The sequence below is a fragment of the Gracilinanus agilis genome, chromosome 5, assembly GCF_016433145.1.
Source record: "Gracilinanus agilis isolate LMUSP501 chromosome 5, AgileGrace, whole genome shotgun sequence".
In the NCBI taxonomy this organism is placed as follows: domain Eukaryota; kingdom Metazoa; phylum Chordata; class Mammalia; order Didelphimorphia; family Didelphidae; genus Gracilinanus; species Gracilinanus agilis.
Window position 1 is genome coordinate 137,710,571 of NC_058134.1, and position 27,871 is coordinate 137,738,441.

Here is a 27,871-nt window from a genome sequence, read left to right on the forward strand (position 1 = left end):
GCTTCTTGTAGAAGGTGGGCTTTTGGCTAGGACTTGAAGGAAACCAGAAAGCAGAGGTAGAAAGGGAAAGCATCCCATGCATTGTGTGTGTGTGTGGGGGGGCAGCAGTTGGTGAGAATAAAAGAGTTAGGAGATGGAGTGTCTGGTTTAGGAAGTCAGTGGCACCAATACCATAATCATCAACATCATCCTAGTTGTTATTTATATACTACAATGTACATATGGTATGCAAAAGTGCCTTCTAAACATTAACCCATTTGAGATTTACAACCATCTTAGGAGGTAGAGGCTATTATTGTACCCATTTTACAGATAACAAAATGGAGGCTCTTGGTGGTTAAATGACTTGCCTAGGGTCATAGAGCTGTTAAAGGTCCAAGGGAGGATGTGAACTCAACATATTGCTATCTATGAACTATCCCCTATGAATTCCAAGCCATTCATGAAGATGTGAGCCACCTTCCATCATATATAACTTAATTCAGACTATTTCCTTTCATAAGTGGATATCCTTTGGTGTTTTGAACATGGCTGAACCTTTCCTCATCCCCTCCCAGTGAGTTCCTTGCACTGTTTATTTCTGATCTCAGCCCAAGAACTCTGCCAAACAGCATGAATGTTTCCTAATAGAGGCCACAAGGGAATTAAACATTGCAGGCAATAAGAACTATTGCACCAAAAGCCTAACAAAGGGCCGTTTTTTGGTGGCCAAACATTTTGAGAGACTGGAGGAGGGGCTGGGTAAGAGAATTACCAGCCCAGCTGGGGTCTTCCAGACAAGTACCTTCAGCCTGAGTCTGCTCATCCCCACTGCTTTGCTTAACTTCATTCTATTGATTCTGGAGGAGGCAAGTTGGATGAACTTTAAATGAGCACCTGAGGCATAACTCTGGTGAAAGCTAAATGAGATTCTGAGACCAGAACAAATGAGTTGGCTAGCAAGAAGAAAGAGGCCAAGAAGCTCCTATTTGTGCCACTATAACCAATTGTTTTTATTTTTCCCTTCTAAGGAAGAATTTCTCATAAATGTGTATGTCCATCTACAGAGAAAGCTAATAAACAAAAACAAGCAAGACAAAGTTTATATATATATATGTACATATATATATGTATATATATTCATAATATATGTTTCATATATATTTAAATATATTTTATTTATATATGTATTTTATATTATATATTACATATATAAATCTATATAAGGAACTGAATATATATACATATTTATATGTATATATATGTAAAAGTGGTTTTCAGTCCCTGATCCACTCCAGGTAGAGGAGGAGAGGATGCTGGGGGGCTGCTTCCAGGAGAATTGGGGGTAATGTGTGGACAGGCAACCTGGAGGAATCATGAAGCATTTGCAGACAATGTGTCACTGGTTCCAAGGAAGCATCAATATTTTAAAAAGGTCTAAGTCTATTTTAGTCCTCCCTTTGCTCCTCTCTCTTTTACTTTTTCTCTCACTGAATTCAAGGAGGGGCCATGGGGCAAGAGAGGCTTTCTTCCTTGAAGGAGGCCTCATTGCCTCCCAATCCCAGAATCAGGCCGTCATCCTTGACCATTTTCACTGGCTCATTTCCTTCTAGGAGATGGGAATGGAGTGTCTGATCTTGAAGATCAAGAGAACAATCTACAGGCATCTGGATGCCGGACTATAATAGTCTAGCATCAATGCTTCCAAGGAGCAAGCAGTGACCTAACTTTAGTTAGAGACCCAAAAGTTAGTGATTTAATGATTATACCAGAAAAAACAGAAAGGAGCCTCATCTAGCAGGATGAACTTCCTGGGTCCAAGGCCATGTAGCCACTGAGCTCTGTTTTGAACCTATTCACCTAAAGAATGAGGGGCATAGAAGAAAGTATATCATGCAGGTATAGGGAAAAATATCTGTACATTTGTTCCTGATATTCTTAAGTAAATATCCCTTTTTAAAACAAAAGAAGAGAAAGAATATCAGGCTCATAGCAGTGGTAGAAGAAGAGAGACATCAACAAACCTTTCAGAATATCTAAGAATCTTGGAAAGAAGCTGAAGCTGGCCTGGCTCTCGGGAGACACTTAGGGTCAAAGCATTCTGTGTTAAGTAGCACCAAAGTTATTTTGAAAATCAAATATCATATATGCCGGTATGTATGTATATATGTTTACATGTGTGTATGTATACAAATAATACACTTTAAGAAAATAGGAAAGGAGAGGATTAATTAACTGAATATGAATTTTTAAACTTAGATAAACAAATATAAAATAATCACAAAAAAGGACTTTCAAAAAATTGGAAAAGAGTAAATTGGAACCAAAAAACTCCTAAGAAATAATAATTAAGGGGGAAGCTGGGTAGCTCAGTGGATTGAGAGTCAGGCCTAGAGACAGGAGGTCCTAGGTTCAAATCCGGCCTCACACACTTCCCAGCTGTGTGACCCTGGACAAGTCACTTGACCCCTATTGCCCACCCTTACCACTCTTCCACCTAGAAGCCAATACACAGAAGTTAAGGGTTTAAAAAATTTTTAAAAAAGGAATAATAATTAAAACTAAAACCTGGTTCTTTGAAAAAACTAATAAAATTGGTAAATCCTTCACTAATCTGATTAAAAATGAAAGAATATAATCAGTAAAATAGTAAATGAACAAGGTGATATTACAACAAAATCAAAAGAAAATTTAAAAATAATCAGAACATATTATGCATGAATTGTATACTAATGAATATTTTCAAAAATATAAAACACTTAAACTGTTCCGGGTTAAGATGGCGGCAGAGTAGAAGCAGCTCGCTTAACCTCTCCTAACCCACACATATAGGACTCCTCAAGAAGATATAAAAACAAGTCCAGACGAACAAAGGGACCCCACAACAGGGCGCAGCATTGAAGGTACGTGGAATCGGGGCATTTCCATTCAATAAGGGGGTGAAACAGCTCTCACTAAAATATGAGCTGAACAATCCCCTCACTGCCCCACACACCACCTACAGTGCCAAAGCTAGTGCAAAAGAGTTAGAGCAATTTTGGGGTATTCATTAAGTCCTTGATAGCCACCTGGGAACACCAGGGCCTGTTCCTGACGGCAGCAAGACTTAAGACCCCAAGAGGCTAAAGAACGTGCGGACTTTGAACAAAGACCTTGAGCGCAGGAGCGGACCTTGGGTGGGGACCCAGTTTAGACGGGTGCATGACTGTGGAAACGGTGCCCTGAGACTGTTAAAGGAGCTTCGGGCAGAGGAACAAGCAAGGGGACCACCAGGAAGCTTGTCCCTGAGAACAACTAGATCTGAGACCTCAGGAGCCTAGAATGCAGAGAGACCCTGAGTGTGAGGATAAACCTGAGAGGGCACTCTGATCACTTTGGCAAGCCATTCACAAGAACCCCAAAAGAGAAAGATCAACACAAAGACATCTTTAACACTCGACAACTTTCACAAAAAAATCCAGACAACAGAGCAAACAGCAGAGGAGAACAAACAAATAATCAGATCCAAACCTTCCCAAAAAAATGAAAACTGGTCACAAGCTCTTGAAGAGTTCAAATCTGAGATGATGAGAAAGATGGAAGAGATCTGGCAAGAAAATAACAGTTTAAAAGGCAGAATTTTGCAAATGGAAAGTGAGGCTCAGAAATCAAATGAACTGATAAGCAAATTGAACACCAGAAATGAACAGATTGAAAAGTGAAACTAGTCCCTCAAGGCTAGAATTGAGCAATTAGAAGCTAATGATCTCTCAAGACAGCAAGGACAAATAATGCAAAGTCAAAAGACTGATAAAATAGAAGGAAACATGAAATATCTCACTGAGAAATTGACAGATCAAGAAAACAGGTCTAGAAGAGACAATTTGAGAATCATTAGTCTTCCTGAAAAAGCAGAAACTAATAGAAATTTGGACTCCATACTAAAAGAAATTATTCAGCAAAACTGCCCTGAAGTTCTACAACAAGAGAGCAATATAGACATTGAAAGGATCCATAGATCACCCTCTATACTAGACCCAGAAAAGATAACCCCCAGGAATATAATAGCCAAATTCAAGAGCTTCCAAGTTAAAAAAAATTTACAAGAAGCCAGAAAGAGACAATTCAGATATCAAGGAGCACCAATCAGGATCACACAGGATCTGGCAGCCTCCACACTAAAAGACCGCAAGGCTTGGAATATGATATTTAGAAAGGCAAGAGAACTGGGTCTACAACCAAGGATCACCTACCCATCAAAACTGACTATATACTTCCAGGGGAAAGTATGGGCATTCAATAAGATAGATTTCCAAGTATTTGCACAGAAAAGACAAGGACTAAATGGAAAGTTCGATATCCAACCACAAAAACCAAGAGAAACATGAAAAGGTAAATAAGAAACAGAGAGGAAAGAAAGAAAACTCATATTTTTTAAATTTGCCTCTTTATGGGCTTAAATAAGATCTAATTATTTGTATTCCTATGTGGAGAAATGTTATGTGTAATTCTCAGTAGTGAACTCTATTCACTATTATAGTATTCACTATTATAGTAATTAGAAGAATTATTCAAAGGGAGAGGTTGGAGTACTAAATGGTCTAAGATGATATGGGGGGGTGGGAAGAGGGGGGTGAATAGTAAAGGTCACCAAGAGAAACTTGAATGAATAAGAAAAATAGGATATTCTATTACACACAAAGAGGGCATGGGAAGGGGAGGGGATGAATACTATTATAAGAAGGAGAGGAAGAGAGCATTAAGAGGTAATATTTAGACCGTACCCACAGTGGAATTAACTCTGAGAGGGAAGAATAACTATCTCCATTGGGATATAGAACTCTATCTAACCCTACTGAGAAAGTCAGAAGGGATAAACCAAGGAGAACAGGGGAGTGGGGAGGTCAAAAAGGGAGGAGGGAATTGATTAGGCATTAAAAATAGGGGAATAATAAGGGAGGGGGTAGAAAGGGAAGTAAATCAAGGGAGGGGACAAGGGTTACTGGCTTAAAGCAAACCACTCATTTAAAAGGAAATAGTGTAAGAAGAAGAGGTAGAACTAGGAGAGGATACCAAAATGTTGGGGAATACACAACTGATAATTATAACTCTGAATGTGAATGGGATGAACTCACCCATAAAACAGAAGCAAATAGCAGAGTGGATTAGAAACCAAAAGCCTACTATATGTTGTCTACAAGGAACACATATGAGACAGGTGGACATACACAGTTTTAAGGTAAAGGGCTTGAGCAAAATCTTTTGGGCTTGGGGGCAGCTGGGTAGCTCAGTGGATTGAGAGCCAGGCCTAGAGACAGGAGGTCCTAGGTTCAAATCCAGCCTCAGACACTTCCCAGCTGTGTGACCCTGGGCAAGTCACTTGACCCCCATTGCCTACCCTTATCACTCTTCCACCTATAAGTCAATACACACAAGTTAAGGGTTTAAAATAAAAAAAAATTAAAAAAAATCTTTTGGGCTTCAAATGAGAAGAAGAAGGCAGGAGTGGTGATCATGATTTCTGACAAAGACAAAATAAAAATAAATATGATTTAAAAAGACAGGGAAGGTTATTACATCCTGAGATAAAAGGCAGTATAGACAATGAGGAAATAACAGTGCTCAATATGTATGTACCAAATGGCATAGCATCCAAATTCGTAAAGGAGAAACCGGTAGAGCTCAAGAACGAAATAGATAGTAAAACCATACTAGTGAGAGATCTAAATATATCAAACTAAAAAGCTTTTGTACAAATGAAAACAATGTAGCCAAAATCAGAAGGGAAACAACAAACTGGGAAAAAAATCTTTATAACAAAAAACTCTGACAGGGGTCTAATTACTCAAATATACAAGGAGATAAATCAATTGTATAAAAAATAAAGCCATTCCCCAATTGGTAAATGGGCAAGAGACATGAATAGGCAGTATTCAGATAAAGAAATCAAAAGTATCAATAAGCACATGAGAAAGTGTTCTAAATCTTAATGATTAGAGAAATGCAAATCAAAACAACTCTGAGGTATCACCTCACACCTAGCAGATTGGCTAAAATGATAGAAGGGGAGAGTAATGAATGTTGGAGGGGATGTGGCAAAATTGGGATGTTAATGCATTGCTAGTGGAGTTGTGAACTGATCCAACCATTCTGGATGGCAATCTGGAACTATGCTCAAAGGGCTATAAAAGAATGCCTGCCCTTTGATCCAGCCATACCATTGTTGGGTTTGTACCCCAAGGAGATCATAGATAAACAGACTTGTACAAAAATATTTATAGCGGCTCTTTATGTAGTGGCAAAAAACTGGAAAATGAGGGGATGCCCTCCAATTAGGGAATGGCTGAACAAATTGTGGTATATGCTGGTGATGCAATACTATTGCATTCAAAGGAATAATACACTAGAGGAATTCCATGTGAACTGGGAAGACCTCCAGGAATTGATGCAAAGTGAAAGGAGCAGAGCCAGAAGAACATTGTACACAGAGACCAATACACTGTGGTAAAATAGAATGTAACAGACTTCTGTACTAGCAGCAATGCAATGTCCCAGGACAATTCTGAGGGATTTATGGAAAAGAACACTACCCACATTTAGAGGAAGAATTGCAAGAGTGGAAACACAGAAGAAAAGCAACTGCTTGAACACATGGGTTGAGGTAGACATGATTGGGGATGTAGAGAAAGACACGAAAAGCCTAAAGATAGGTAAAGAGGCAATAAAACTATCATCTTCTGATGATAGGATGATATATTTAAAAAATCCTAGGTAATCAGCAAAGACACTAATTGAGCAAAATTACAAGCTACAAAATAAAATCAACAGGATTCCTATTATCAAAACACAAGAAGCAATAATAAAAGGGAAATCCCATTCCAAATAACTACAAAATGCAGAAAACATTTGGGGATCATCTTAGCAAAGCAACCAAAATACAGAGGTTCAATTATAAAATGTTCCTTAAAGAAATAAAAATAACTTAAAAAGTTAGATAAATGTTCAGTGCTCATGACTAGGGCTTGCCAATATTACAAAAACAAAATTACTACAGTTTAAAATTTATCTGTCTTGTTAAAATTCATTTGTTTTTCTAAATTCATTTGTTTTGTTTAAATGCATTTGTTTTACATGTATATATTTGTTTTATATGTATATATATTTTGTTGTGAAAGAAAGGGGACTGCCTCCTTATTTTTTTGTAAAAAAGCACCAAGTATTTGATTTCTTTTTTTAAAAAATTGTTGCCATTTCTTCCTTGTATTGATGTATATACCCTTTATTTTATTGTGACTATAAATTTATTTGTGTTTGTTATCCATTGGGGAGACTGGTCTCCCAAAGGATCACAGGGGGGAATGTGCGTTTGGAATGTTCTAAACCCTAGGAAGCTACATCTCCCAGGACCCCTCCACCTCAACTACCTTTGTGGGAGGTGCCTGAGAAAATATAAAAAGAAGAGTGTAAAGATCCAGGGGGCGGGGGGGTGGGGGGGTGGGAGGCGGCTGGTAGATGAATATTGTACAGCCCCAGGAATCTTAGAGAAGGAGGTAGAAATTATGAGAGGTGTTGTTGAAACCTCCTATCTGGATGCCAAGATAGGTTTACTTAGCAGCAGCTTCAGTGATCTTGCAGCTGCCTGAAACCGTATAGAATCTTCTGGTATGAATGAGCATTTCACTGATTTCACTGGTTCCCACTTAACTAATGAGGAAGTGATTGTTTCCCTCAATTAGCAAACCAATTGATTAATAACTTCAAGGATGATAACCCTTAATTTCTATTTCTGACTTCGATTTGAAGAATTCACTCAAAAGATCAATAATTGTAAAGTTATCTTTACCAGTTGTCAGGTGGGTCTCTAACTGACAACTTGCTGGAACTCTTAGAATAACCAGGTCTGTGATGGCTTTCTTATAACAACTATTTAATAGTAAGTGCTAAGGTAAACGAAAGGATTGGGGAAATTGTGAAGGATAGAAGGATTAAAGGAAGATCATAAACCTTTATCTAAATATGTTGTTGATTATAAATCAGCTGGTATCCTGGTATCTTGAAGCTTGCTTGGCCAGTTGTCTGGCCTAACCCCAAAGTTTGAAGGTTTCCTCAGTCCACTAAGAGTTAGCTTTTATAGTTGATCTTCTGGCTGGTATTTATGCTGATATTTTGGTATTGATTTTATAGATGTTGTTCAATAATGATGTTGAATGCTGGTATACACAAAATTCCCTTTTAGCAGCTTAGACACTTAATCCTATCTATGAGACAATCCTGAGATGACCTGTCCTCCGCACCAGTCTCCAGATTGAGAGGATGATGCACTTGATCTTTTCTGTTTTTATAGTCCAATCTCAACCAACTTTTGGTTTCATGCCAGCTCAAAATGCCCTCATTGCATTCTTGGTTCCAACCAAGTAACTGGCACTCATGCTTGGCCAAAATGGCTTCCTGCAAAAGTCTTTACAAGAGAGAGCATAGGTTTCAAGGCCTTTTTATCTCCGGAGAGCCTTTTTCCCCAGAATGGAGGAAAGAGTTTTTTTTTTCCCCCCGGGGATCTAACTCCTATCTTTTTCCTAGCCCAAATAAACCCAGCTAAATATCCCTGAAGTCTAACCTTATTTTGTTCTGCTCCATAGCCTACCTCTAAAAGGCTGGGGTTAATTACCCTACCAGGGCTGGGGGGGGGAGTACCCAGCTACCCCAGATACCTTCCCTTCCTTTCTCTACCATCTCCCATCATCTTCCTTTTTTCACCACAACACTACCAAAACTAATTTATACTTATAATGCTAAACCAATTAAATTACCAAAAAGAAACTTTAGAGAACTTGGTAAAATAATAACAAAATTCATTTGAAGAACAAAAGATCTAGAATAGCAAAGAAAATTATGAAAAGAAGGAGGAATGAAGAAGGGAATATCAAAACTTTTTTATTGTTTTAAAAAATGATAGGTCAAAGGAACATTCCAGACAAGGGAATCAGAAACAATCAAACTCAATAATCTACTGTTTAATAAAGTGGAACATATAACTTCAATAGGTATAAACTCTTTGATTAAAAAATTAGTAGGAATACTGGAAAGAAGCAGTCTAGTAGAAATTAGACTTAATCCAAAATCTTATACCACATCCAGAACATAGTCTAAGTGAATATGTGACTTTAATATTAAAGATTATATTAGGGGGCAGCTGCGTAGCTCAGTGGATTGAGAGCCAGGCCTAGAGACGGGAGGTCCTAGGTTCAAATCTGGCCTCAGCCACTTCCCAGCTGTGTGACCCTGGGCAAGTCACTTGACCCCCATTGCCTACCCTTACCATTCTTCCACCAAGGAACTAATACACAGAAGTTAAGGGTTTAAAAATTTTAAAAAAAACAAATAAAGATTATATTATTAAAAACTAAGAAGAAAAGAATTTTACATATCTCTCAAACCTAAAGGTAAGAAATATATTCTTAAACAAGCAAGAGATAGAGGCAATTACAAAAATTTTAAATAGATGACAGAGTATGTGAAACTGAAAAGTTCCAGACAGACAAAAATCAATATATCTAAGATTAGAAGGGAAGTGGTCAAATGGGGGAGGGGAGAATCTTTGTATCAAATTTATCTGATAAGAATTTGGTATCCATGATTTATAAAAAATTTTATATATACATATATTTGTATACATGCATGCATGATTAATAATAACCATTCCCCAATAGATCAGTGGGCAGAGGATATATGCAGTTCTCAAACAAAGACCTGCAAAGTAGTCATGACCACATGAAAGAATATTCCAAATCACTAATAATAAGAGAAATGCAAATTAAAATTACTCTGAGGTTTTACCTTACAAACTGCAAATTGGAAAAGATGCCTAAAAATGCCAATAGTCAATGTTGGAGGGGTTGTGCAATGATTGGCATGCTAATAAATTACTGGTGGAGTTTGGGACTGATACAACTATTATGGAAAATAATTTTGAATTATGAAATTAAATTGACTAAAATATATTCATATCCTTTAAACAGAGACCCCATTAGTTGGCTTTTATCCTAAGGAAGCCACCAATAAAATCCCCACATACACTAAAATATTTAGAGCAGTACTTCTTGTGATAGAAAAGAATTAGAAACAAAGCAGATGCCCATCAACTGGGAAAGAACTAAATAAACTGTGATACGTAAATGCAATTAATAGAATATTATTGTATATGTGAGAGAAACATGGAAAGATCTATATTAACTGATCTAGAATGAAGCAAGCAGAGCATACACATACATACAACATGGTAAAATTACAACAATGTAAACTGAAAGAACTATAGACTCAAAAAAATCAAATGTTAATGTATTGTTAAGTTTAATTAATTATTAATTAGTTATATAAGTAAAAGCAGAGAGATAAATACTAGAGAAAGGATTCTTTTTTTGTCCCTATAATGCATGGCCAGGAAAAATCACAGTGGTCACTTTAAGGAAGACTGGCATGCTGGGAAGACTGTGAGAGAATTCTTGGCCACTTCCTTGAACTCACTATCCTAAGAGGTGGTTGGTGACTTTTCTCTGGATACTATCAGTTAGTAATTTTGGTTAAACTTAACTTGGAAACCTTATAAGAACATCTGTGAAGATGGGAAGATTTTCGTTTGATTTCAAAACTGTTCTCCTGAAGGGAGAAGCAGCTGCCCAGTGGGGGGGGGGGGTGCTGCTGTTTTTCTCTCACTGGAACAGCTTGAGGTCTGACTCCCTGCTGAGAAGAGTCAGAGGAAGCCATTGAGTTCTAATTGTCATTTAGAAATTGAACAGTTAGAGAAGACAACTTGTGACTTTTGAGATATATTTTAAGGAGGTTAAGAATATTTGAAAAATAGGGGGCAGCTGGGTAGCTCAGTGGATTGAGAGCCAGGCCTAGAGACGGGAGGTCCTAGGTTCAAACCCGGCCTCAGACACTTCCCAGCTGTGTGACCCTGGGCAAGTCACTTGACCCTCATTGCCTACCCTTACCACTCTTCCACCTATAAGTCAATGCACAGAAGTTAAGGGTTTAAAAATTAAAAAAAAAAAGAATATTTGAAGTTTATATATTAGAACAAAGATAGATAGAATTGGGTTTTAGGTAGACAGTTGAGAATAGGTTTAAGGAGGTTACCTTTGGTGAACAAGAAGCAAATCCTTGTGAATTAGGTTGGAGGGTTATATTTAGAAATCTTAGATTTAGGTTAAGAACTTTCCTACTTACTTCATACCTCCTTTATCCTGTACCTGCCTCTCCTGATAGTTAATAATAAATAAGGAATGGATTAAGCTGTGTCCAGCAAATTCATTTACCTCTACAACCAAGTGACCCTAACAGTTCAAGCCTATCTATCCCAATTGATAAGGATAAATAAGCTATCTATATCAATAACCAAAAACAAGATCAATATTATCAAAAACAATATTGAGATCAAGTAGGGCAAGAATTAAGAAATATGAAAGGATATTCCTAATCCACTTCTTCACAGAAATGAGTAGTCTACAGGTATTACATATCACAAATATTTTTGGAGTATACTGATTAATTAAGCTGATTTATTTTTCTTTCTTAAAATAAATACTATTTGTTATATGAGATAAAAAGAGACACTTGTGATAACATAATTTAAGAATCAGAAGATATGAATAAAAACTTATTTTTTAAAAAGTGAATTGTCCATTTGGAATTATGTCCAAAGGGCTTTAAAAGAATGCCTGTCCTTTGATCCAACAGCACCACTACTAGGTTTGTGCCCCAAAGAAATTTTTAAAAATGGGAAAATATTTGTAGCTGCATTTTTCATGGCGGCAAAAAATTGGAAAATGAGCAGGTGTCCCTCTATTGGGGAATGGCTAAACAAATTGTAGTATCTGATGGTGATGGAATACTATTGTGCTATAAGGAATGATGAAATGGAGGAATTCTATGTGAACTGGAAGAACCTCCAAGAACCGATACAGAGTGAAATGAGCAAAACCAGGAGAACATTATACATGGTAACTGAAACACTGTCAGATGATCAAATATAATTGACTTTGCTACTAAAAGCAATGCATGATCCAGGACAACTCTGAGGGACCCACGAAAAATAATGCTATCCACATCTAAAGAAAGAACTGTGGGAGTAGAAATCCAGAAGAAAACATGATTTATTACTTTTTTTATAAGGGTATATGATTTGGGGTTTGGGTTTTAAAAGATTACTCTATTATGAAAAGGAATAATATAGAAATAGGTATTGAGTGATAATACATGTATAAGCCACTGAAATTGCTTGTCAACTCTGGGAAAGGGGGGTGAAGAGAAGGGGAGAGAAGAGGGAAGGGACACAACAAGAATCATGTAACAATTGAAATAATAAAAAATTAATTTTAAAAATAATAATTTTTAAAAAGTTTTAATTGAATTGTCCTATAGGCAACAAAGTGACTCAGTGGTTTGATAGACTGGCCTACAGATGAGAGATCCTAGGTTCAAATCTGGCCTTAGATACTGTGTAATCCTGGGCAAGTAACTTAACCCCTGTTGTTTATCCCTTTCTGATCTTTTGCCTTGACAGTATTGATTCTAAAACAGAAGGTAAGTGGGTTTTTTTAAGTGAATTGTCCTAAAAGAGAGCTTCCTATACAAATCTTCCTTGGCTGCTTTAAAAAAAAAAGATGAATTTTCTTTATCTTCCAATTTAAATTAACTCTTCAAACCCATTTATTATAAGTTATCATATAGGTATCAAGCACTCCAGAATATTATTTGGTTCTGTGAGTTGGATCCTATTAGTTATGAAGAATCAAGAAAAAGACTAACATCTGAATTGCTAATAACTTCACTTACTCATTATGTTATACTGTAATTAGGACATACCAGTATGAAAAGTAGGTATCCTGCCACTATCAAAACACTTAGTTCACTAGCACTTTACACATTTGTAGAAAATGATATTTTAGTGCTAAAAATAAAGTCATGAAATGTACTTATAGATTAGTGCAATTTGAATTGTCATCATTTTGACTACACGTGGAAAGAAGTTATAGTGAAGTATTAATGACCACAACAACTCTTCATCTGGACCCACACACAGATATAGATCATGGTCATCTGTTAAGTAAACTTAATTAGATATTGCCATTCTGACATTTTGTTTATCTAAAAAAGAAGGGGAAATTTTTCTCCATAGTTAGCATGGAAAGTAGACTACCAAAAAAATTCTTAAATCATGTCTTAAATACAATACTTTTTAAGGGAAGTTGGATCTGGGTTGTAGGGTTTAAGCCTGGTTGCTTAGGGGCTGAGTCTGATTCTTCTTCTCTCATCCAGGTTTGAATGTTGTTGGCTACTCTCTAATGGGCACAGAAGCATTACACTGCTCTGTTTTCCTTAGGCAGCCTGGCAATCCTCTGCTTCCAGGAGGCTTTCCATATCAGCACACTACTGAATGCAGACGCCTGATATGTTTTAGCCTCACTGAATTTCAGAAGTTCTGAACACAAGCAATCCACCAGCCTTGGAATTGCCAGCTAAAGAGAATTCAGGTTTGGACCACCGTGCCTGGCAAACTCAATGGTCCAACCTGATCAAATCTACCCAAAAATAGCCTAAAGCAGTGATGGGCAAAACTACAGCCTGCAGGCCAGATGCAGCCCCCTGAAATGTTTTATCCAACTGCTCAACATTATTCCTAATCTGATGAATACAATGAGTAGGATACAATACAACGAAACTTTGAAAGAGTTGCCTTAGAAACAGATTGACAGATGAGCATTTCCTTTCCTTTGGCCTCCTCTTTAAAAAATTAGCCCATTATTGGACTAAAGAATCAAAGTAACTGCTTTCTGAAAATTATCAGGAAGGGCAGTTAATTTTCCAAATTTTGCTCCTTAAGAATAAGGATTGTTGTGTTCTCTGTTTTTATATTCCCTGTGCCTGGCATACAGGGAATCTTTAATGAATACTTGATTGAAATACTTACAGTTAAAAATATAGTTTTGCTACAGGAGAGGTGAGGGAGGAGAAAAGGAAGACAACATGAATCATGTAACTTTGGAAAACGTATGTATAGATTTGTTACTAGAATAAAGAAAAAAAAATTTTAAGAATATAGTTATGCTTAAAGTTAAAGTTATACTTAATGAAGCTGACAGAAAATTAAGAGAAGTTTCAAATGATGAAAACAATAGGAATTTCAAAATAAATTCTTCTTTACGACTCATTGCCTGAAGTAAATTTACTGGCTTGTACTGGACCTCAGAGGTTTCCACTTTCATTCATATTTCATTGCAAATAAGTCTTCCATTTGTAATTGTTTGATCACATACATCAGAAAAAGCGAATGATGAAAAATGTTAAGTGTCGAGTTGAAGCCAGCTACCTACCTGATACACTCTGTCGGTTTGAATCTGAATCCCCATTATTTGTGTTTGAGTTGCTGGGAGAGTTATTGTCCACCCCTCCCAGAAGGGGGCGCAAATGACTCACAGATACTTGCTCAATGAAAGATGTCCCATACTTTCGAAAATACCACCATTCAAATATCTGGAAAAGAAGCATAAAACTTCAATTGAGGAGGGTTTCTTTGTTTTCCAAATAACTTGTGATGTTCTGTTCAAATATATGCATATATATGAATAATTTATTGATATTTATTTTACACCTATATATATTTATATTGTATATTCATATAACATATAAATATATTTGTTATAAATAAAAATTATACATATAAACAAACATGTATATATCTTATATGTGTATTATATGCCTTATATTTTACATTTGTTATATTTGAGTCTTAACATTAGTATTTATTACTTAAACGTTATTATTTAATATTAGTTAACATTATTATTACTTAACATTGTTTTTTAAAAAAAGCTTATTTAGGTTAAGACAAAAACAATTAAGCCTATCTAGATTTAATATACTTTTCTTCCCAGATTCAAAAGGTTCCTGTAAAATGTTTTTGTGGATGCGAGGTGTCACACATTAATAAGAAGTCAATAAGTGAAAGAACATTTAAAACACACACACACATTTATGATACATCTAGGGCAAACTTTAGAGATGAGTTTGATCTAAGTATACAAATATTTGGATTCATCACTCCGCTGTAGGTAGAATTTGTATAGAGTATTGGATAATTGGAATTTGGGAGATGCCATTTAAAAGTATATATATGACAATATAGAGTAGAAGCTGTCTATAGTCTCAGGAGCTCCTTCAGCACCAAGTTCAAGGCGGGAACTGCCTCCACAGGAAGTAACCAACATACTTAAAGAGATAGTGTCTTTCGTCACTTCCCGTGGGTCTACCTCTAATTCAAGTGGACAAATGGCAGTCTCTACACTGATTTTGGACTGCCAAAGGGCAGTCCCTTGTTCTTGATTTGTTACTTATTGTCACGTGTGGGTAACTCATCTCCCCTCCCCACTAAGGAAGGTGAGGGTGACATGATTTCTATGCCTAGGGTAAGTAAGAGTTTAACTATGAATGGCTAGAGCTAATTCTATTTACACAATAGGTGTAGAAATTATAGCCAAATTCCATTTTTAAGTTAACTTTTGTAAAAAGAAATATCCAGTTTATGTGACAAGAAAAACTCCATAAGGCCCCCAATATTTCAAATCTAGCTGGTCCCATTCACTCACTGCCAATATTACATTGGCTAAAAATTGCTTTAAATGCAAACCCAGGAGTTTCCTATTTTATAAGTCCACAAATTCATTACTGTACCCAAGCATTACAAAATAATAAATGTTATGTACAAAGGGCTTTAAAAGACTCCCTGCCCTTGACCTAAGCCATATCACTGCTGGATTTGTACCCTAAAGAGATAATAAGGAAAAAGACTTGTACAAAAATATTCATAGCCTTACTCTTTGTGGTGGCAAAAAAATGGAAAATGAGGGAGTATCCATCAATTGGGGAATGGCTGAACAAATTGTGGTATCTGATGGTAATGGAATACTATTGTGCTGAAAGGAATAATGAACTGGAGCAATTCCATTTGAATTGGAAAGACCTCCAGGATTTGATGCAGAGTGAAAGAAGCAGAACCAGGAGAGCATTGTACACAGAGATTGATATATTATGGCACAATTGAATGTAACTGACTTTGCTATTAGTAGCAATGCAATGATCCAGAACAATTCTGAGGAACTTATGAGAAAGAAACTATCCACATCCAGAGAAAGAACTGTGGGAGCAGAAACACAGAAGAAAAACATGATTGATCACGTGGTTCGATGGGGATAAGATTAGGGTTTTGGCAATAAAAGATCACTCTACTGCAGATATGAATAACATAGAAATAGGTTTTGAACAATGATACATGTATAACCCAGTGGAATTGCTTGTGAACTCCTGGAGGGGAAAGGGAAGAAATAGGGGGAATCATGGATCATGTCACCATGGAAAAATATTCTAAATAATTAATTACAAATAAAAACAATAGATTTCCAAGACCATACACTAACAAGACTGACAAGGGGACTTCTTGAGATCTGATGCCATACTAAGCCATCTTACCTACTAAGTTTGGCTTCCAAGAGAAAATCTCCCTTCAATTTCTCTCTCAGGATCTCTCTCTCTTCCACCTGCTTTTTATTCCTCAATCATTATGGCAGGTATTTGGTTTAGCGATAGTTGCCTCCCATCCCTTAGTATTAGAATCAATTTAGAAATTTAATAAAACTCCAATGTACCTATACTTGACTCTTGCAACATTTGGGAGGATGAATGAAATTGTCCATTTCTACAGAAAACTCCTTGTACAGAATAGATTTAGTCCAGAATAACTCATTCATAAAAATGAGATTTCTATTGAATATCTCAGAACAAAATATGCATTACTGAAAATGGATGTTTTATTACTAAACCTTTACATCGAGTCTCTAAAGAAAGTAGACTATATATGTGTGTGTGTGTGTGTGTGTGTGTGTGTGTGATCAGGGAGAATAATTCACCAAAAACTTTTTCTAAGCTTGCAAATGGTAGTTCAACTTAGATTAAGAAATGCTCTCTATGTTTGAGGGTGTGAAGTTACGTGTGCATGGCATGAATATTAAAAATCCTAGGAATCTCCTGATGAATACAATTTGAAAAAATAAAGACTGGAAGGGGGATATTTATCTAAGTTGATTAAATCATAAATGTATTAAAGAGGCTGAACTCTAATCCCAGAATTCTATAAATAAAGAATATCTCTTTAAGTACAGCATTTTGGAACCAGTAAAAGATCTTTTACTATCCCTAAGAGGCTGAAGAAATTTAAAATAAAGTTTTTTTTAAAGGAGAGGGCAAGGTTGAAATTAAATTTTCTGAAAATTTCTTCCACCTTTCTGAAAGCCTACATTAGAAAGGAAATGGTGGAATAGACTTGGAGTGAATAACCTCAGCAACACAGTGTATGATAAAGTCAAAGATTGCAGTTTTGGGGACAAAACCCCACCATTTGACAAAAACTATTGGGAAAATTGGAAAACAGTATGGGAGAGATTAGTCTTAGATCAACATCTCACACCCTACACCAAGATAAATTCAGAATGGGTGAATGACTTAAATATAAAGAAGGAATCTATAAGTAAATTAAGTGATGTAAATACTTTTGCAAGAAGCCACTTTGGACCAGCATGATTGCCAGTTACTGTGTTAAAACACAGAATGCAGAGGTGACATTGGGCTGGCACGAGACCAAAAGTCAGTTGAAATCTGCCTATAAAAGGAGAGAAACTTAGAACATCAGGGTCTCAGTTTTGAGATACTGGAGGGTGGGCAGGATCATCTCAGGACTGTCTCTTAGCTAGGTTTAGGTACCTAGGCTGCTCATTAGCTATTCTGTGTTAATATTGCTATCAGCATCCAGCTTTAGTCCTCATTCAACATCCATATACAAATCTACTATCAACAAGAAGATCAGCCATAAAACCAAAATTATTTTGAACTGAGATAAACCATCAAACAATCAAAGTCAGGCCTTTGCCCTGGCCAAGGCAATCTGCTGGGCAGGCTTCAGGATATCAGCTTCTTTAGGTGAAAACTAAAGATTTAGCATAAATTCTTTATATGGATAAGGTTTAGAATTCATCCTTAATCCCTCTTTCCTCAATATTTACCCCAAACTTTACTTTATCTTATTTATCATCATTAAACTAGTTAATGTAAAAGAAGCTGATACTGACATGATTTATTCTCAACATTCCAAGGGGAAGTCTGTCAGTTGCCACTTCTCTTGGACATTACTGAAGACATCTTTAAGCTTATTGATCTTCTCAGTTTACATTTAACAATCATAGTCAGAAATAGCGTTCAGGATATCAGAGTTTAATTACTCTTTAATTCATTTTATAAACTAATTACTAATTGAGGGAACCAGTCACTACCTCATTAAGTGGAGTCAAGTGAACAGTTGTCAGCTGATTCATCACAAACCACATTCAGCTGCAGGGTCACTAAAGCAGATTCAAAGTAAACTCACTTTACCATCCATAAAGGAGTTTTCACTAATACCTCCTATTGCTTCACCAACTCAAAGGACCTACCTTTTTATTTTACAGTAAACATAGAATAGTTTACCTATCAGACCTATGGGAAAGGAAAGATTTTAAAACCAAGCAAGAGATAGAGAATATAACAAAATGTAAAATGAATAATTTTGATTGCATTAAATTAAAAAGTTTTTTTTTACAAACAAAACCAATGCAACCAAAATTAGAAGGGAAGCAACAAATTGGGAAGAAAATCTTTATAACAAAAATTTCTGACAAAAGTCCAATTACTCAAATTTATAAGGAGCTAAAACAATTGTACAAAAAAATCAAGCTATTCCCCAATTGGTAAATGGGCAAGGGACATGAATAGGCAATTCTCAGATAAAGAAATCAAAACTATCAATAAGCACTTGAAAAAGTATTCTAAATCTCTTATAATTAGAGAAATGCAAACCAGACAACTCTGAGGTAACAGCAGATTGGCTAATATGACAGCAAAGGAAAGTAATAAATGTTTGAAGATTTGTGGCAAAATTGGGACACTAATGCATTGCTGGTGGAGTTGTGACTTGATCCAACCATTCTGGAAGACAATTTGGAACTATGTCCAAAGGGCGCTAAAAGACTGTCTGCCTTTTGATGTAGCCATACCACTGTTGGGTTTGTACCCCAAAGAGATAATAAGGAAAAAGACTTGTACAAAAATATTTATAGCTGCGCTCTTTGTGGTGGCAAAAAATTGGAAAATGAGGGAATGCCCTTCGATTAGGAAATGGCTAAACAAACTGTGGTATCTTTTGGTGATGGAATACTATTGGGCTGAAAGGAATAATGAACTGGAGGAATTCCATGTGAACTGGAATGACCTCCAGGAATTGATGCAGAGTGAAAGGAGCAGAACCAGGAGAACACTGTACACAGAGACTGATACACTGTTGCACAACTGACTGTGATGGACTTCTCTACTAGCAGCAATGCAATGATCCAGGACAACTCTGAGGGACTTATGAGAAAGAATGCTATCCACATCCAGAGAAAGAACTGTGGGAGTAGAAACGAAGAAGAAAAACAACTGTTTGATGACATGGTTCGATGGGGATGAATATGATTGAGGATGTAGACTCTAAACGATCACCCTAGTGCAAATATTAATGATATAGAAATAAATCTTGATCAATGATACATGTAAAACCCAGTGGAATTGCTTGTTGGCTATCATACTGTGGTTGGAGAAGGGGATGGAAAGAACATCAATCATATAACCATGGAAAAATATTCTTAATTAAACTTTTTTAAAAAAGGAAATACAAGGGGCAGTCAGTTGGCTCAGTGGATAGTGTGTAAATGGAATTAGCTCACCCTTATTCATTCTTTAAACTTTAGCTACCAGGAATATGTCTTCCCACCCAACTTAGAATTAAGTGGGGAGCAGGGAGGTCTATGACCCACATGTGCTAGTGACAAATCAAAAACAAAAAAGTTACTGCCACCTGGGCAGTCTGAAACAATGTTGAGACTGTCATTTGTCTACATAGAACTAGAGAGTGGATGCAGGAAGGGACAAAAAACAGACTATCTTAAATATGATGGTAATTTCCTGTGAAGGGGGAATTTGCCTTTTGAACCTGGCCTTGAAGGAGCTTGGCTTGAGACCTCAGACTGCTTCCTTTTGAATTGTTAATTGAATTGAATTGACTCTCTTTCCTTTTCCTTGGTGTTTCTGGAGGCCCTGGCCTCAAAAGAGGCCTCTCATCTTAGAGGAGGTCTCGTGCGTGGCTAGAAGCCTTGTTTAATTTTGTTTAATTAACCTCTCTGCCCTCTTTGTTGGGGCCTCCAGACCAGGTCCCAGAGTGACACATTCTCTCTCTCTCTCTCTCCCTCTCCCTCTCCCTCTCCCTTTCCCTCTCCCTCTCCCTCTCCCTCTCCCTCTCTCTCCCTCTCCCTCTCTCTCGTAAATAAACCACCATAAAAGTCATCCTGACTTGGGTCTTTTATTTTGGAATCAGGTAATCAATTCTTGGCAATCAAACTTTAAATATCCAGTCCAACCATAATTTTCCCTTTTACAATTAGAGAGCCAAGCCTATAGATGAGAGGTCCTGGGTTCAAATCTGACACATGATACTTCCTACCTGTGTGACCCTGGACAAGTCACCTGACCCCCACTGTCTGACTCTGATCTTCTGCCTTAGAACCAATACACAATATTAATTCTAAGATGGAAGTAAAGAGAGAGAAAAAGAAAATGGATGGAGGGAAGGAATACAGGGCCTTCTCAGCCTTTTCAATCTGAGGTAAGATGTTCTCATCTTCTTTGTTAAATCTTAAGCTCTGGTCAAAGATAATGTACTATTTCAAAACAAGTGTCCATGGTGCTTTTGATGACCACATATTTAGTGCCATCCTTTCTCCATGATGCAAAACCCATGATATAAACAACAGAACTTTCATAAACAAATCTGTATATGGAAAAAGTTTTTGGATACATTGGTAGTTGGGTGGACTAGAGCCAAGCCCTAGGTTGAATTAAGCTGCTCAGCCTGTCATATAATATCTTTTAAAAGAGTCACAAGGTAGATGGCAAAATTAACCTTCATTTTATCATGACTTATTTTCTCATGTACTTTTGCTAAATAACCTACTGATCAGAGAAAAGCTCTCCAAAAGCCCTGGTTAATAGTTGAACTGCAACATGGTTCACTTTAGATATCAGTTCTGGGGGGTTCAAATTCTAACCTCACCTCTTTTCTTATACTAAACCTCCAAATACCAGATGTATATTTCCATTATTACCTCAAATTCACTAAGTCTAAAACCTAATTAACTTGTCCCCTAATATTAGTTCTCCCTCCTAACTCCCTTATTTCTGTCAATGGTAGTTAATTATCTCCTATTTGTCCTGTATGTAGTTTGCTTTGTATTTGTTGCACATTGTCTCTTCCCACTGGAATATAAACTCCTTAAAGCCAAGAACTGTCTTTTGCCCCTTTTTATACCCAGTTTAGCAAAGTACCTAGTACTTGGCAAGTGCTTAATAAATCAATTTTCCAGGTGTTATGGTGGTATTGGGACATGTTATGATAGTGGGTTAATATAAACCCTCAAGCTACTAAGGAATATATTTAAGCCAATATTTGAAGATCAGTAGCCTATAAATCCACCTAAAGTTGAAATAGTTGCCCTGCTAGTGAAACTAGAATTAGCTATTGCTTCTGCTTGCTTCCAACAAGGAGTAGAACTTTGAGGTCTTATCTGCCCTAGCAACCAAAAATAGTTTGAACCAGGAAGGCCTTGCCTGATGTGAATACAAGTCAGTCCTTCTTGAAATATCTAATCCTAATGAGCCAAGCCCTAGGTTGAATTAGGCTGCTCAGCCAATTAAGCCTGAATACAATGTTCTGACTCCGATAAGAAGTATTGGAAATATCTTCTCCAAGGGAGGCTGTAAACTGATGACACTGTTATGATGGCTGTAACAAGTATTTAAATAATAACTAAGGGAAGGGAAGGAATTGGGAGAGTGGGAAAGGTAACCCTGTAGATCTAAGCTAAGGATAGATAAGTATCCAGGCTATAGATGAAATGGCCTAGGGGCTGGAATTTGAAGACCTTGAGGGTCTCTCCAAATCCAGATTAGCGTCAGGAAATACAGGGATTATAGATAGATAAATCTTTGAATCTAATAGATCAAATTGTCAGGGGATGATCAATAAATTGAATTGACAGTGGATAATTCTACCTGCCTTTTGAAACTAACCATCACCCTGAGCCCTCTCACTTCCCTCCCACCTCCCTGGGTTTTGTGCTCCTCAATTTATATACTCCTTTCCCAACTGCCAGATTGGCACATGCCCAGGGCTGCCTTGCCAGGTTCTGTATTCTAAAGGGGCAAACTGCTCTTTTGCACCTGCAAAAATGACTGACCATTTTCTATACATTACACAGGCAGGCAGGTTAAAAAGCTTGGGAACCAATATTTATTTATTTACTTATCTCCCTTCTTACCTATACCTGATCATTCGCACCATACAGTTGATTTGCAATAAGTCTGCCATCTACAAAAAATGTCCAGTTCTTCCTCCAGGAAATGTTTTTTAGATAGGATTCCCCAAAAATTAAATAACATTTCTCATGTTATATTTTCTAGATTTGTCCCTTCCTTTCATTTCCAAAGCAACTGCTTCTAACCTCTCCCACTGACTGACCCTTTACCAGGGACCCCTGAGTAGCCACTATGTGTGTAGGTGGCAATGTGAAGTGCCAACTCACTATTCCATCTCTACCAACATTTATTTGTGCTATGACACAGCTTGATTGGATAAAGGCCAGGTCACCTAAATACATATTCTTTACAACTCTCACTGCCTGACCACAGCTGAAGGGGTTGGATGACCCCTGGACATTTCTGTGTCTATAACTCCTCTGCTTACCCTTCCCTTCCCCAAATGTGGTACACGACCTGTGCAGGTGGAAAATTTGCCACACGTGAGCTATATTTTCCCAGCATCCTTTTAAGTACATCCTCATCTGATATACAGAGGCTGGGGAGATAAATTTGGCTGAGACCCATGCTGCAGGACTCTTTTTTGGGAGCTTGACCTTTGCTTTGGTTAAAGTGTGGCAGGTGTGGGTCTCTAGCTCTGTGCTCTGCTCAGTTAACTAGAAGAATCCCTTTCTCATTTTTGTTATTAAGTTCTTTAATTTAGAATTATCTAGAGCATTTCATTCATTGTTATTCCTACTAAAATCCAAGCTGAAATTCAAAATCAATTGGACAAAATTTTAAGCATTCCTTAAATGGCTCAATGGCAATAGATGATTCCATCCGAGATATATCTGAATTTTCCAAACCTATTCCTGAACTACCCAAACAAATTGATACTGAAACAGACACAGAAGACCCCTCTCATATGTCTCAGATGGAAAACCACCTCTATCGTATTGAGCAACTCCTGGCTAACCTTCTCTCTCCTGCTCCTTCTCCCTGTCCTGACCTGTCCCTTCTCCCACCCCACCACCAACCCCAGTCCCAAGAAAACCTCATCCTCCTACAAGTTTCTACCTGTACTACTTCAGTATCCACACAGACACCTCCTATGAAACCAAGACCACCGACTGATTGCAATGTAAGCCTTTTCCCTTTAAGGAATTTGCCCACCGTACTACAAACTGGGAAGGTATTAAAAGTAAAACAGCATAGGCCTTTCACAACTCAGGATATAAAAGAATTTAAATGGGATATTCCTATTTATGAAATGAACCTATTCTGGTAACAAAAAAGATGGCTGATTGGGGGCAGCTGGGTAGCTCAGTGGATTGAGAGCCAGGCCTAGAGATGGGAGGTCCTAGGTTCAAATCTGGCCTCAGACACTTCCCAGCTGTGTGACCCTGGGCAAGTCACTTGACCCCCATTGCCTACCCTTACCACTCTTCTGCCTTGGAGCCAATACACAGTATTGACTCCAAGACGGAAGGTAAGGGTTTAAAAAAAAAAAAAAAGATGGCTGATATATTCTTTCATTTTGATCCATCTTATAAAGATGATGAACAATTACTCTATGCGTTGTTAACAGAATGTGAGAGGGATAAGATAATCTCTCATGTCAATAAAGCCCAGGGTCGCAAAGCAGCACACTTGCCACCTGTGGATCCTCCCTGGGACTATAATGATCACTATGAACACATGGAACTACATCAATCTAGGGATACCATTTTAAGAGCAATGCAAGAATGCTCCAAATTTCCTGATGCATGGACTAAATTTGAATGCCTTAAACAATCTGATGATGAGACAACCTCCCAATTTATGGATAGGCTCACTGAGCTGGGAGGTAGGTACCTAGACCTTGATATTTCCATAGAAAGAGACATTAGATATATAAAACAAAACTTTGTCAACAATTGTTACAGAGTATTTCAATATTACTTTAAAACACATTGCCCAAAGAGACTTGAAATAGATATTGATGATTTGAGGCGAATTACTGCATGTTTTTTAAGGCAAAAAGGAAAAATAATCAGAAACTAATGATTTACTAGAAAAGATCCAGAAAGAATTAAAATATTTAACTAACAGAATTGATAAACAAGAAAAAGGTCATGATACTCAACCAATGACACTTGCCCCTCTCCAAGAACCTAACTATCGATCCCTTACCTGCCATTTCTGTGGAAAGAAGGGCCACATAACGATGAACTGTAGGAATTTCTTCCAGGCAATCAGTAATAATACCTACTGGAACAATAATTTCAAAAACAACTATAGGAACTACAATACTAATTTCAGAAATCGTAACTTTAAGAATGATTACAATCCTAGAAATTTAAGTCATATAATTGATAACCCAAACCAAATGACTCCTCAACAGTGTATCTTAAGTGGAGCTCATCCCCAAACTACTCAGGGTGCTAATGCCCCTCAGGGGGGAGCCCAAGGAACTACCCAAAGATTATGAAGGTGTACAGGGCAGATTGGGACATAGGAATCAAAGGATATAACCTTTGATTTTCCAGACCCTGATGTCTTACTGCCCATTATCCCTATCCACTGCCCCACCATAGTGATGAACCTCATGTGACTTTAAAAGTTGGCAATGCTTATTATGACTGTCTTCTCGATACAAGGGCCTCAAGGTCTGTATTGAGGAACACACCTGATTAAAATTGCAATCCCATCAGCTCAGTAAATCTAATAGGGGTATTGGGGACACCCCTAAAGGTTCCAAAGCTTTCCATGAATGGTGTCTGTAGATCCTTTGAGTATGGAACATTCTTTCCTCTTGATGCCTGGCTCCCCTATAAATTTTCTAGGGAGAGCTCTTTTATGCAAACTTAGAGCCACAATAACTTGCTTTCCAGATGGCTCCATGTCATTGGAACTACATGAAGAATCCTTAACTTTCTTTGCTCCCTTTACTTTTCTCAGACAACCAAGAGAAGGAATCTCCCATTTTTAAGATCCCAACTGATATACCTGAATCTCTCTGGGCCACATCATCATCTGATGTTGGCCTACTTAACTTGGTTATCTCTGTCCAAATTAAAACAAAATCTAGCTCACCTCCTTCCATTCCTCAATACCCTCTTTCAAAAGAGTCAATTGAAGGCATTACTCCTGTAATAAATTCACTAATTGACCAAGGCATCATAATCCCCTGTAAATCTGAATACAATACGCTCATCCTCCCTGTTAAAAAACCAAAACTGGGACCCAATGGCAAGCATCTTTATTGATTTGTTCAAGATCTGAGTGCGGTAAACAATCGCGTTATAAAAAGACACCCTGTAGTTTCTAACACAAACACTATTATTTCTTCTATTCCTAGCACAGCTGCATACTTTATAGTACTAGACTTGTGCTCTGCTTTCTTTTCTATACCCATACATGAAAATTCCATGCATATATTTTGCTTTCACCTATAAGGGTTCCCAGAGGACCTGGACCAATTTAACCCAAGGCTTTGTAGATAGCCCTACATTGTTTACACGATTATTAACTGCTGATACTGATTTCATTAAATTTAAACTCAGTTGTTTAATACAATATATGTACGATTTAGTCTTGGCATCACCTAATGCTGAAGTATGCCAAGAGGATAGCAAGCACCTCCTTTTGGAGTTACATAAGAGAGGCCACAATGTCTTCAAAGATAAAAGTTCAATGGTATCTCCTCAAAGTACAATATTTAGATTTTATTTTAACTGATGGGTCCCATTTAATTTCTCCTAAGCATATTGAAAGTATCCAAAAATTAAGTGCCCCTACTACTAAAAAGCAATTGAGGGCAATTCTTGGAGCAATGGAATTTTGTAGGCAGTGGATCCCTTGCTATGGGGAAATTACTAAGCCCCTTGTATTACTCACAAAAAAATTCAGTCCCTGAACCACTTAAATTGGAAAAGGAATATATGGCAGCTCTTTCAAATCTAAGACAGACTAGCCTGTCTGCCCCTACTCTAGGCATCCCAGATTACAACAAGCCATTTACCTGATATGTCCGTGAACAGAGAGGGGTAGCTTCAGGTGTTCTAACTCAATTTTTTGGGCCTACTCAAAGCTCGAGAGCCTATTATTCTGCCCAATTGGACCCAGTAGCTTCAGAAGCACCACCATGCCTTAGGGAAGTAGCTGCCACAGCTTTATTAGTAACCAAATCTGCCAATCTTGTATTAGGATGCCCTCTGACTATAATGTGCCCGCACGAGGTTGAGGCATTATCAAGACATAGGACATAGGCATTTGCCAATCAAATGTTTATGAGATGCAAAATAACTCTATTAAATAAGGAACAAATCACGTTTGAACACTGTGGAGTTCTTAATCCTGCAACCTTGCTCCCTGATTTGCCAACTTCCAGAGAACCTTTACACAATTGTACATCTTTAGTATCCATTGCTGATAAACCTTGTAATGATTTACTGGACTCTTTGGATAATTCAGATTTAATATTATTTACAGATGGTTCTTTGTTTATGAAGGATGGTATGTGCTATACAGGAGCTGTGGTAGATATTGAATTTGCCACTCTATAGTTAGCTTCTTTACCCTCAAATGTAAGTGCACAAGGTGCAGAACTCACAGCTTTAAAACACGCATATATCATTGCAAAAGACATGAGAGTCACTATTTACAGGGATTCCTGTTATGCATTCGGCATATGTCACGCCATTGGCATACTAAGGCTTCAGAGGGAATTCTTAACATCAGCTATAAAATGTATTGCCAACGCAAACCTTATTACTGACCTTCTTTCTGCCCTCCAGCTCCCTGAAGCCATAGCTACCATGCACTGCTCTGCCCACACATGTGGCACTTACCCTGTCTCCAGGGGAAATGAACGAGCAGATGCTGCAGAGAAGCTAGCAGCTTTGGAAGGGCTTGAGTTAATTTTTACACTAACAATTACTGATGATATCAATCTATCTCTTTCCTAGAGTGACAAGGAAGTGGGAAAATGGAAGAAAAAAGTTAAAGCTAAACAAATTAATAGAGTATGGGTATCATCAAAAGGCAAACTCCTGCTCCCTAGAAATTTCTATAATCAAATTTGTCAGTCAATCCATAAATATGGTCATTTCAGCACCTAAGTCATTGTAGACTCTATTTGAAAAGTATGGATAGCACCTGGAATAACTACAATTGCCTCCAAAGTATGTACAACTTGTCCTACCTGCCAGGCTTTTAACCAGCTTGCTTTTCATGGTAAAGCCTTTGGTGGATGTCCTCTTATTTATACACCTTTCGAACATCACAAACTGATTTTATCTCTATGCCAAAATATGGGCAGTATAAAATTTGTCTGGTCATAGTCAATCAGCTGACCAGGTCACCTGAAGCATTTCCTACTGCTCGGGCCACATTGGCTTTTGTTACCAAAATTCTTTTGAAAGAAATTATTCCTTGTTTTGGAATACCAGCACATATTGAT

General features: G+C 37.4%; 1 protein-coding gene across 2 annotated transcripts in view; it reads right to left on the minus strand.

Annotated features, from left to right (window-relative positions):
- ST7 (suppression of tumorigenicity 7) overlaps positions 1–27,871 on the minus strand; it is a 330,306-nt gene that overhangs the window by 134,539 nt on the left and 167,896 nt on the right. For both annotated transcript variants that reach the window (XM_044679523.1, XM_044679522.1), the window contains exon 3: positions 14,331–14,490. In XM_044679523.1, coding sequence (XP_044535458.1) covers positions 14,331–14,490 — 160 coding nt within the window. The remainder of the gene's footprint in view (positions 1–14,330; positions 14,491–27,871) is intronic.